Consider the following 12,050-nt stretch of genomic DNA (forward strand, 5'->3'; position numbering starts at 1 on the left):
TGGAAAAATCTCTGTGGTCCTACACACTTATCAGAATTTATTCACACGTGTCTCATCAGCTGAAGAAAGTTATGACATGAAAGTAAATATTTTTTCGTGATTCAGACTGTGATCAAAAGAATCAAATTTTATGTGACTTGCAATGCAATTAAACACCTTTCTTAATTTCTTTGGGAAACTATAGAATTGTTGTACACATAAACTTCTGGGGTAAAATTAATATGAAAGTCTTGTTGTCAGTATATCATTGACAGGCTCAATATATATTTAACGGAATACTCACTGACTGTAAATCTTGAGCAAATTTTTTTCCCTACTTCATTTAAATATGTCTTCATTATCTTCATAAAGAAAGTTTTTTCTTTTTTTTTCCTTTCAGGACATAGCCATGATGATGATGATTATGAAGAAGATGAGGAGCAAGAAGAAGTAGTAGTCAGATACAAACGCCAGGCGGAGCAATACGAATACACACCCACAAAGACAAGATGTCCATTGCTTCTAGTTGCAGATTACCGTTTTTATCAGGAAATGGGAGGCAGTAATACAAAGACTACAATAAATTATTTGGTTTGTTTTTACAGACTAATATAGTCATAGAAATACATATTTTAGGAGTGAATTATGTTTAAGAAATATTTGTTAGATGATACAGAAGAACTGTATTAACATTATCTAATCCCCTTCATTATTATGAGATGCCAGAATTGAACTTTATTTGTGCCATTTCAGTAAAGAACACATTCTGGGGCCATTAATAAGATATACACTGTTATCTGTAGACATTATGTAGGGTAAAGCTGTTGTTGACCTGCAGGTCTGAACACCTTGCACCCCATTAGAAATGATTCAGTTGGAGATGATAAACTCTTGTCTTCCTCCAACCTTTTAATTATTTTCCCCAATTATATGTTGCCCTTTCCATTCTGGAGACCTTTTTTTTTAAAAAAAAAAGAAAAAAATGTGCTTTACATTGAATTCTCTGAATATTTGGTCATATTAGATGATGAAAAAATATAGTCAAGATATTCTTTTATGGAAACTTTAATGGAAAAATCACTAGCACATCAGTGTGTAGGGTCAGATTTTATTTCAGCTCTCTTGTCCTCTAACTTTCTGCAACGTATTTAATATTATTGAGATCAGTAATGAATAAAAGCTTGTTCTTATTTTACTTTTATTTCGCAGAAATGCTAGCCAAATGTTATACAATTAACAATTTATATTTTATGGCATAAGCATGTAGTAATCACATAAATTTGTAACATTTGTAACAGAAACAGTATGTAAGGATAGATGCTACCCCCCACATAGATGAGGCATTGAGAGGCATACAGGCATATTGAAAAAGACTGCTAGATAAAATTCAGCTATCAGACTAAGTCCTTCGAAAGTCGTAGAAAACAAAATTCATACACATTCACACAAGCGCAACTTGCAACCACATGATTGCTGTCATCTACAGGCACTGAGGCCAGCTGCGAATGCATCTGAAATGAGCAGCAATCTTTGCTGGAGTGAGTAGTTGGGGTACAGAAGAGGTGCTGGGTGGGGAGCAGCGCAGGTGTGGGTGGGGAAAAGTGCCAGTGCTGCATATGGGTGCATACAGGTATATGGTGGGATATGGTGGGGACAGGACAGTGAGCTGCAAGATGCAGCATTGGTTGGCTGTGCTGAGGGGTTGGAGTTGCAGGCAGGGTCAAATGGGTAGAGAGAGAAGTAGAGAAGGCACAGGATGTGAAGCAATCATTGAAATCAAGCACTTTGTGTTGCGTAAATTGCTCAGCAACTGGGTGGTCCAGCTGTCTCCTGACCATTGACGGTGGCCATTTGTACAGACAGACAGCATGTTAATTGCCATGCCCATGTAGAATGCAGCACAGTGGTTGCAACTAAGTTTGTAGATCACAGTGACTGTGCGTTTGATGAGGTAGGAGACACCTGTGACAGGACGGCAATAGGTGGTAGTGGGTGAATGCAAGGGACATGTGTAGCATCAGTCTATTGCATGGATAAGAGCCGTGAGCCAAGGGGTTGTCTGCTTCTGTTGAAGAACTTAGACCAATAGCTGAATTTTATCTAACAATCTTTTCCACTGTGCCTGTCTGCCACTCAATGCCTCCTTGTATGCGATGAATAACATGTAGCCTTTCATATTGTTGCCATCCCATCCAGACTTTTCCATTGTTTAACTTTTGTAATAAAAATTCATGGTGAAGACTGGTAGAAACAGTCCCTTTCCTTTGCATGGCAGGCGCTGGCTGCATTTTATGCACTCTGTATTGGTTCTGCCATTGACAAGTTTGTTGTGACAAAATATCAGCCACTATGGGCTTATTGTCCAGACCTGGTTTTGGATGAGGTTCGTATATGTTTGCCTCTTTCGAGATACCTAGCTCATCGTCTAACACTGACTCACATTCTCCTGCCCTCCTCCTTCTGTCTGGATAAATCAAATGAGGCTCTGTCAAAGACACCTTAAATTTAAGATGATTCATGATGCTCATTTTCACAGTCTGGTTTTCACCACAATAGTTTCTCTACAAAAACCAGCAAAGGGCCACTGAAAGATACATTATTTACAGTAAACACTGGAAGTATGCCTCACAGATCAGAATCTTCTAACAGGGAAGTAATCTGACATTCTGTTAGACCTGAATGTAACATAGCTAATGTGAATCTAAAGTTTCACACAAAAAAAATTGCATGAAAAATAGTGATAGAGTTAGCACATGACAGTGTCCATTCAAGACCAAAGTTGTGCAGTAAACACCTAACTCACACAGTCATGTTAGCACAAACTTAACACAAAATTACTATGCATAGACATGGCATTACTAATAATTGTTGACAGTACAACATTATATTATCCTTTCCAACCAACCACACCATGAAAGTGTGAATTCGGGTGGAAAGGACTAAAATGACCTACAGTTTCACATGAAATGCATATCACACTGTAATGTTGCATTTTTACTAAGAGTTCTTCCTGTGGGGCAGCCATAACTGTGCAAGACAATTTTGCGGAATGAAGAAATTGCACAACAATTGTTGAATTAACTATCTTTTATTGCATCCATGATGTATTTCAAAACACTTAAAGTTCCATCTGGTGTAAACTATAATAATTAAAATATTGTGTTACAAGACAATGGAAGATGATCCTCGAGCTTTTTAAAAAAAGTCAGTTAAAATTTCTAAAATAAAATAAGAGAGAACAGGACATCACTTACAAAAAAACCCACTTAACCATATGAGGTCATCCTCGCCCTAATGCGGTCATTGAACAAAAGGGGTAAAAAGGGGGGAGCTTGAAAAATCCCAAAAACTGATGATTTTTCTGAAACTGGATGTTTATGTAGTAAAAAATTGTCAATTCAGCAACTATTGTGCAGTTTCTTCATTTTACAAAAGTTGCATTATTACATATATGAAAGAAGCAGAGGTGAAAGAAGCAATTAGTGTCAAGAAATTAGTAGTCTGACACTTTCCACTAAGCCACAAAGCTACAGATTTTACACAGTAAACAGCAGTATTTAACAGAATAATTTTGCTGTGGCATGCATGGCCAGTTATACGAATATTTATAGTATTGAAAGACGATGGAATACCAACAATATGGGAAGGGTAGATCGCTACTCACCACATGGAGGAGGCGTTGAGTTTCAGATAGTCACAACAAAAAAGAATACTAGTATCCCCTTTTGTTGTGCCTGTCAGCAACTCTATGCCCCCTCAATGTGATGAACAGCAATCTAGCCTTTCCATGTTGTTGCTATAGAAATATTTAATGTGATACCAAATATCTGGATTTAAAAAAATATTTAATGGAATTAGTCAGTTGTAGAAAATCATAATTTCTTTGTTGCAGTTATAACAACCAGGGATTCTTTTTTCCAGATTAGCTTGATAGATAGAGTTCATAAGATTTACAATGACACAACATGGCATGACCGCCAAGAAAATGATGGCTTCAAGGGCATGGGATTTGTAATAAAGAAGATAGTTGTCCATAGCGAACCTACCAGAGTGCGTGGTGGAGAAGCTCATTACAATATGGTTAGAGAGAAATGGGATGTCCGGAATTTATTGGAGGTACGTAGTTAGTTTTAGTGTTCGTTTTTAATATCGAATAGTGGATTCATATTTTTTTACTGCAGTGTCAGTCATAGAATGTGGCACATACATGTTGCTTCATATTTTGAAATGATAGTTTAACTTATATTGCAAAATGTGATGTTCAGCATGCTTTGCCGTGTAAAATTAGCATGGAAAGTTATAGCTATCTGATTACAGATTTTTCTGTGTTCTCTAAATTTTGAACAATGTCATGATTTGGACCTTGGTGTCATTATTACCTTAACCAGGTGTCTTAATACCTGGGAAGAAGGAATGTACTTTTCATGATAGAGGAAACTTTTTATGTTTATACGAGGAGTGTTCAAAAGAAAAGGTATGAAACAGCACTGTGTTTATAATTGAAGCCTTTATTCAAAAGTAATTAACACAGGCCTGAGCACAACTATCCCACTGTTTCACGAGGATTCCATGTTTCCAAAATACTTGTGTCTGTGACAGAAGTCAGTCATCCATTGTGTCCTTCAATTTGTCATCCGTGTTGAAGCCCTTCACTTTGAGATGTTTTTTTAGGTGGACCATAGACATGGAAGTCACAGGGCAACATGTCCAGGTTGTAGGGCGGATGCTCTCACTTCAACTTGACCATTATACTTTGTGTGACCTCGGAGACATGTGGACATACTTCATCATGGAGGGTAATAACTCCCTCCATGAGCAGCCCAGGCCATTTTTTCTTGATGGACTTGCATGGTGTACGAAGTGTCCCACAGTATGTGTCACTATTTATGGTTTTGCCATGCTTGAGGAATTCAATGAGTATCGGACCGTGTATGTCAAAAAAGACTGTGAGCATCACCTTGCCTGCTGAGGGTACAGCTTTGAATTTTTTAGGGGTAGGTGGCAAATGTGCAACCAAGCTGCACACTACATTCATGGCCTTAGATGTCTCGCTTTGTTATCCCAAAGCCACACATGGAAATTTCAACCAGTTTGGTTGTTACAGGGTTTCGTGCCTTTTCATTTGAACACTCCTTATATTTTTGTTTACATTTATTTAATAGCACTTGTTGTTTATAATTCTGTGGTATTGACTGAGAGCTTCATAATTTTAGTGTCAGTCATGAAATGAATGGTAGGTAACTTTTACCATCATAACAGAACCCAATGGCCAGATGGTTGCCAGCTTATATCCAAATCAGAGTTGATTTCTTTCTTAACCAGTGAATAGTTTTTAATGTGCACTAGCTTCCAAATACTATGGATAAGGCAAAAATGTAATCATAAATATGGGAACCATGAAGCAGTTTACATGACAATTGAGTTCGTTGCTTCTACAGCAGTCCTAGATAAAAACACCATGCGCCAGTCAGCTGCACTGTAATATTCTTGTCATCTATATATAAACAGGCAACTAAATATTTCAGAATAGAACAGCAATTGATGTTGTAAAACTGAGAGAAGGCAACAGACATAGCCAGCATGGTAGAACAGTTTGATTAAAAAAAAAAAAAACTGCATTGAAAGCTGTAGGCAGACTGGAGACTGGTCAGATTTAGGCAGGTGGCCAGGCAATTGAATTTTCATCCTTTTTTTGTTAATAGACTATGACCACAACTTGTAACCACCGACTTAACATCCAGAAGATCTGCACAACAAGTGGCAGTGATTTACACGTGCCAGTGACTTTTGGCTATTATATTCTCAAATGGCCATGGCCACACTGCAACAACGGCTTCCTCTTACAGAAGATTCTAGAGGTGACTTCATCAGCTGCTAAGCATATGTGGCCTCAAGAAGGTAGTATATACAGTGATGAGTCAAAACTGAATACCACCTGGTGGTTTTGATGGCACATGACATGTTAAGGAAAGTCTATAAGTGAAGCAGAAGTGAGTGGGGAATCATTCTAGTGATAGTAAGGGTCTCAAATGCGGAAATCCACTAAGATATGGGACTTTGACAAAGGGCAGTGTGTTTTGACCTGGAACCTGGGAATAAACATCTCAGAAATGGTGAAGCTGACAAGCTGTTTGCATGCTACTGTTGTGAGCATGTATGGAAAGTGGGTGTCAGATGGTAAAACTGGCAGTAGGTGGTCAGAGGCTTGCTACTGTGTAAAGTAGAAGAAGTGATAATTTGTGACAAATACAATGACGTAGTACAAAGCCAGTGTAAGTGCAAGTGCACACCATTCAGTGCACATTGTTCACATAGGACTCCGCACAGACGAGCCATACGTGTTCGCATGTTGTCCAGCAACATTGTCAGTTACCTTTGCAATGGACATGGAATCATCAAGCCTGGACCTGATCAGTATAAATGAGTCACCTGATCGGTTGAATCATGATTTTTGTTACATCATGTCGATGGTCATGCCCTGATATGCCATCATCCAGACAAATAGCTGCTGCTTAAAAAGGCACCTCGCCACAAATGCAGTCTTTTGGGGGCGGCATCATGCTATAGAGAACATTCACCAGGGCTTCCATGGGGCTTGTGGTAGTAAGCAAAGGCATCATGAGAGCAATGGACTAAGGGTAGTAAGCAAAGGCATCATGAGAGCAATGGACTATGTGAACATTACACTAGCCGAAAAAATTTCACTTTTTTCCATAACTGGCATGAAAACAGCTAATCTTTATGTTTTCAGGCATGCTGATAGCGAAAATGTTATTGAAAATATAAGTTTAGCTCTTATTTCAAAGTTATGATAACTTTACATTATTGCCTATATAAGCTTATGCTTTTGTGCTATCCCTTGGAGGAATGTCAGAGAAGGCGCAACCGCTTTGCCTGTTGGTGATTCCCTGTTTAGCGGCCGGCAGTAATCAGCTGACACTGATGCACTCCACTTTCCATGGCATCTCATTTCCATGTCTGAAATTTGCTGGTAGAAATGTTATCATGCTCATAGGTTACAGCACCACAGTTGTGAGGAAAGAAGTCCAAGTGGGAATCTAGGGAATGGAACTTCAAGGACATGTTGTACCCCAGTCTATCGTAGCAGTGCAGAAGATTTGCTACAAGATCCTTTCAGTTTTCTGCCCTCTTATTTCCTAGAAGGTTTGTTGACACTTGGACAAAGGCATCCCAAGCTAACTTTTCATCACCGGTCAGGATGGTGTTGAAATGCTCTTATTTGCACAGTATGTGTATCCAGGAAGTGACAAAAATTTCCTCTTTTATTTTCACCTCACTAAGACGTAGACATTTCTTGTGCAAATAGATAAATGCTTCCCCAGTTTTGTCCATGGCCTTAATGAAGTTTTTCATTAGGTCAATTTTATGTGAAGAACTTGGAGGCTTATGTTCTTTGTTTTAACAAATGCTTCATGCATAAGATTGTGAGATGCTGGTTCAAGTGATCAATGCTTAGGCAAGTTTGTCTCTTTATAATAAAGTGCTTTGGTGCAGCTATCCCAGAGGCATAGGAAGCAACAGAATTTGGTGTAGCTGTATTGTAGCCCAAGTAAGACACAAACAGTTTAGCTTTATCTTTCAGCTGTTCTAGATCTCTCTCTAGGTCATTAAGGTCACATTGTGTTATTTTGTGAATCTCTGTACATTAATCATTACACACAAAATTGAAGAACTGGGTTTTAAAGGTGATGGTGCAGCATTAATTTCACTACCACCCTCGTCACTATTACAATCAGGTGGGACAGGAACAGACCAGTCCGTCTCCATGAGGTAGTGGTCTCATGGCCAGCAGTATGTTAGGATATGTCAAGAAAGATGGTTCCTTCTAGGAAATACCATGTGTTAATGGAGTAACAATCATTTACTTGGTTTGATGGTTCTCATCAGATGATGGGTGTTGCAAAACCTGTGGAAGATCTTTTATGATTTGGCCATGAACGCAACGTACATGAGGAGCCCAGGGCTTGTCCTGCTCCCTGATTTAATAGCAATAGTACAGTCTGTGCACCTTCCTCTTACATAGCATTAGTGCCCTCCTTTGTGATTGCAGTGTGGTCTGTCCACAAATATACCAGAAATTGTCAGAACTACTTACCCATTTGTGAGGCAAATTCAATCACATGAATTACAGTAACCACATGCAATGATTACACTTCAGTAACACATTCTTATTGCAGCGCGGAAACACAACACAGCGTGTAACAGACTGAAACTATGCTTAAAAGAAACATGCTCCACTCCTCCCTTTCTCTTCTTCATCCTCTTCCCCTTCCCCTTCTTGCTAAGGGCCCAGGCTAAAAATAGCAACAAAATACACATAGCTATTATTGCCAGAAACTTCATCACTCTGTCTACCATCAGCTGGATTTTGAAACCTGTATGGTAAGGGATTGACCGTGAATGCTAATAAAATATAATTGTAATTAATAGCACTCGTCTTTAAATTAGGAACAAGAGCTAATTCAAGTTTTTATTGTCATTTTCATTATCAGCATGGTCAGCATAGTTAACAAATATTTATTTCATCCCAGTTACATTTTCACTATTGGCCAGTGTTGTTATTACGAGTCACCTCTATCTCTGCATGCTTGATGTCTTCCTCGATGACAAAGGCAGGCTCCAGCAGGATAACTGCCTGTGTCACAAAGCCAGAAATGTATAGAAACAAAAAAGTTTTGTGTAGAGAAACATATAGAAGCATGTGTCTGTGAGCTTAAATTAAATAAAGGCACATTTATAATTGTAACTGTATATAGGTCCCCATCAGGAAATTTTCATCTATTTCTGAAAAATTTGGACTCCTTGTTGTGCTATCTGTCAGACAGGGGGGAAGCAAATTATTATTTGTGGAGACTTCAATGTAGATTCTCTGAAAGAGGGTAATAGGAAAAATGACCTTGAAGTATTACTCGGTTCTTTCAATTTGACACCCGTTATTGATTTCCCTACTCGGGTGGTAAAGGATAGCAGCTCACTGATAGATAACTTCTTTATAGACCAAGGTAAGTTTAACCAGATAAATGCTCAGCCTGCTGAGAATGGTCTTTCTGATCATGGTGCACAGCTAGTTACAATATATGACATAGCTCCATTCAGCAATACTAAACAGTCCTCCAAAGTAGTACGTTCAGTCAATGATTTAACAATTGCAAATTTCAGGGAAAGCCTACAGCAGTTAGACTGGGATGAGGTGTACCGTGAACCTGATGCCAATTTAAAATATAATTTATTTCATGACATTTTTGTAAATGCATTTGAAAACTGCTTCCCCAAGAAAATAGTTAAATATACTCGTAAGAAACCTTGTAACAAACCATGGCTTACTAAGGGTATAAAAATATCTTGTAACCGGAAAAGGGAAATGTATCTGACAGCAAGAAAGAGTAGTGACCCAGAAACTATCAAAAATTATAAAAACTACTGTGTTATATTAAGAAAAGTTATTAAAAAATCCAGGAGTATGTGTATCATGTCTGAAATCAGCAACTCTGATAATAAAATTAAAACAATTTGGAATATTATTAAAAGAGAAACAGGTCAACCAAGAGCAGAGGAAGACAGAATTACCATCAAATTGAATGAAAACTTTACGAACAAAAAGTCAGAAGTTGAAAATATTTTAATAATCATTTTCTAAATGTTGTGGATATAGTAGGATCCAGGTGTTCATTAGAAGATGCTAGGCTGTTAATGGAAGAGGCCATACCTATGCAATTTGATACAATTGAAATCTCACCCACTTCTCCCTCTGAAATTAGGAAAATAATAAACTTGCTTAAAAGCAAAAACTCACATGGAATTGATGGCATTTCCAGCAAAATACTAAAAGCTTGTTCTCAACAGATAAGTAAGATTCTCAGCCACCTGTGTAATAGCTCTCTGGAACAGGGCATTTTCCCTGATAGACTGCAATATGCTATTGTTATACCTTTGCATAAAAAGGGGGATAGATCTGATGTCAACAATTGCCGTCCAATCTCCCTTCTAACAGCTTTATCCAAAATGTTTGAGAAAGTAATGTATTCAAGAGTAGCTTCACATATCTGTAGAAATGAAGTACTAACAAAATGTCAGTTTGGTTTCCAGAAAGGTTTTTCAACAGAAAATGCCATATATGCTTTCACCAGTCAAATTTTGAATGATCTGAATAACCGAACACCACCCATTGGGATTTTTTGTGATCTCTCAAAGGCTTTTGATTGTGTAAATCATGAAATTCTGCTAGACAAGCTCAAGTATTGTGGCATGAGTGGGACAGTGCACAAATGGTTTAATTCGTACCTAACTGGAAGAGTGCAGAAAGTTGAAATAAGTAGTTCTCGTAACATGCAAAGATCAGCACATTCTTCAAACTGGGGAACTATCAAGAATGGGGTTCCACAAGGGTCAGTCTTGGGTCCTTTGTTGTTCTTATTATATATTAATGACTTGCCATTCTATATTCATGAAGAGGCAAAGTTAGTTCTCTTTGCTGATGATACAAGTATAGTAATCACACCTGACAAACAAGAATTAACTGATGAAATTGTCAATACTGTCTTTCAGAAAATTACTAAGTGGTTCCTTGTAAATGGACTCTCACTGAATTTTGATAAGGCACAGTACATACAGTTCCATACAGGGAATGGTATGACGCCATTAATAAATATAGACCTTAATCAGAAGCATATAGCTAAGGTAGAATATTCCAAATTTTTAGGTGTGTCCATTGATGAGAGATTAAATTGGAAGAAACACATTGATGATCTGCTGAAACGTTTGAGTTCAGCTACTTATGCAATAAGGGTCATTGCAAATTTTGGTGATAAACATCTTAGTAAATTAGCTTACTACGCCTATTTTCATTCATTGCTTTCATATGGCATCATATTTTGGGAGAATTCATCACTGAGGAATAAAGTATTTATTGCACAAAAGTGTGTAATCAGAATAATAGCTGGAGTCCACCCAAGATCATCCTGCAGACATTTATTTAAGGATCTAGGGATATTCACAGTAGCTTCTCAGTATATATACTCTCTTATGAAATTTGTTATTAACAACCAAACCCAATTCAAAAGTAATAGCAGTGTGCATAACTACAATACTAGGAGAAAGGATGATCTTCACTATTCAAGATTAAATCTAACTTTGGCACAGAAAGGGGTGAATTATACTGGCACTAAAGTCTTTGGTCACTTACCAAATAGTATCAAAAGTCTGACAGATAACCAACAAGTATTTAAGAAGAAATTAAAAGAATTTCTGAATGACAACTCCTTCTACTCCATAGAGGAATTTTTAGATATAAATTAAGGAAAAATAAATAAATAAATAAAAATAAAAACAAAAAACAAAACAAAAATAAAGTTGTTATATTAACTTAAGTATGTTGTTAAATTAACCTAATTATGTCATGTATTAGAAAATTCGACTCATTCCACATCATTACAAAATATCGTATTCATGATCCATGGAACTAGTATTAATCTAATCTAATCTAATCTAATCTGTGTTGCAATGGTTTGAGGAGCATGATAGTGAACTAATGTTGATGCCTTGGGCCCCAAATTCAACTAAGCTACACATGATGGAACACATCTGAGATGCTATCGGGCAGCAACTCCACACTCACAAACCATCGTCCCGTAATTTACGGAAATTGTGTAACCTGGTTGTAGACATCTGGCGCCACATACCTCTGGAAATCTAGCAAGGACTTGTCAAAACCATTCTGTGAAGAATCACTTGTGTATTGTGTTCAAGATGTGGACCAGTATGCTATTAAGCAGGTGGTTCATCAATGTATATGAGGGAACCAGCATTATGTGAAAGAGAAAAGGTAGAAAATTTCTTCACTTAACATCTTTCTTATCTCAGTGATACATTTAGTTTTTGACATAGTACACTTCTAGATACATGCCCTTTATACCCTCTTTCCAGTGATTAGAATCTAACCCAGAGGTGTGATTCTGGATAGTGTGACTGTTATAAACATTCCATTAGACTTGAAATATATCTTGGCCACAAATTTACTTGAATGTAGATGGTAAAGGGGATGCCGAATTTGG

General features: G+C 37.5%; 1 protein-coding gene across 1 annotated transcript in view; it reads left to right on the forward strand.

Annotated features, from left to right (window-relative positions):
• Positions 1-379: 379 nt before the first annotated feature.
• The window catches only part of LOC124770048 (ADAM 17-like protease), a gene marked incomplete at its 5' end in the record, with an annotated part of 39,270 nt that continues 27,599 nt past the window's right edge, over positions 380-12,050 (forward strand). The window contains 2 exons of the mRNA XM_047249177.1: positions 380-570; positions 3,901-4,095. Of these exons, the coding sequence (XP_047105133.1) occupies positions 380-570; positions 3,901-4,095 (386 nt within the window). The remainder of the gene's footprint in view (positions 571-3,900; positions 4,096-12,050) is intronic.

This window comes from Schistocerca piceifrons, unplaced genomic scaffold (genome assembly GCF_021461385.2).
Source record: "Schistocerca piceifrons isolate TAMUIC-IGC-003096 unplaced genomic scaffold, iqSchPice1.1 HiC_scaffold_730, whole genome shotgun sequence".
NCBI classification, from domain to species: Eukaryota; Metazoa; Arthropoda; class Insecta; order Orthoptera; family Acrididae; genus Schistocerca; species Schistocerca piceifrons.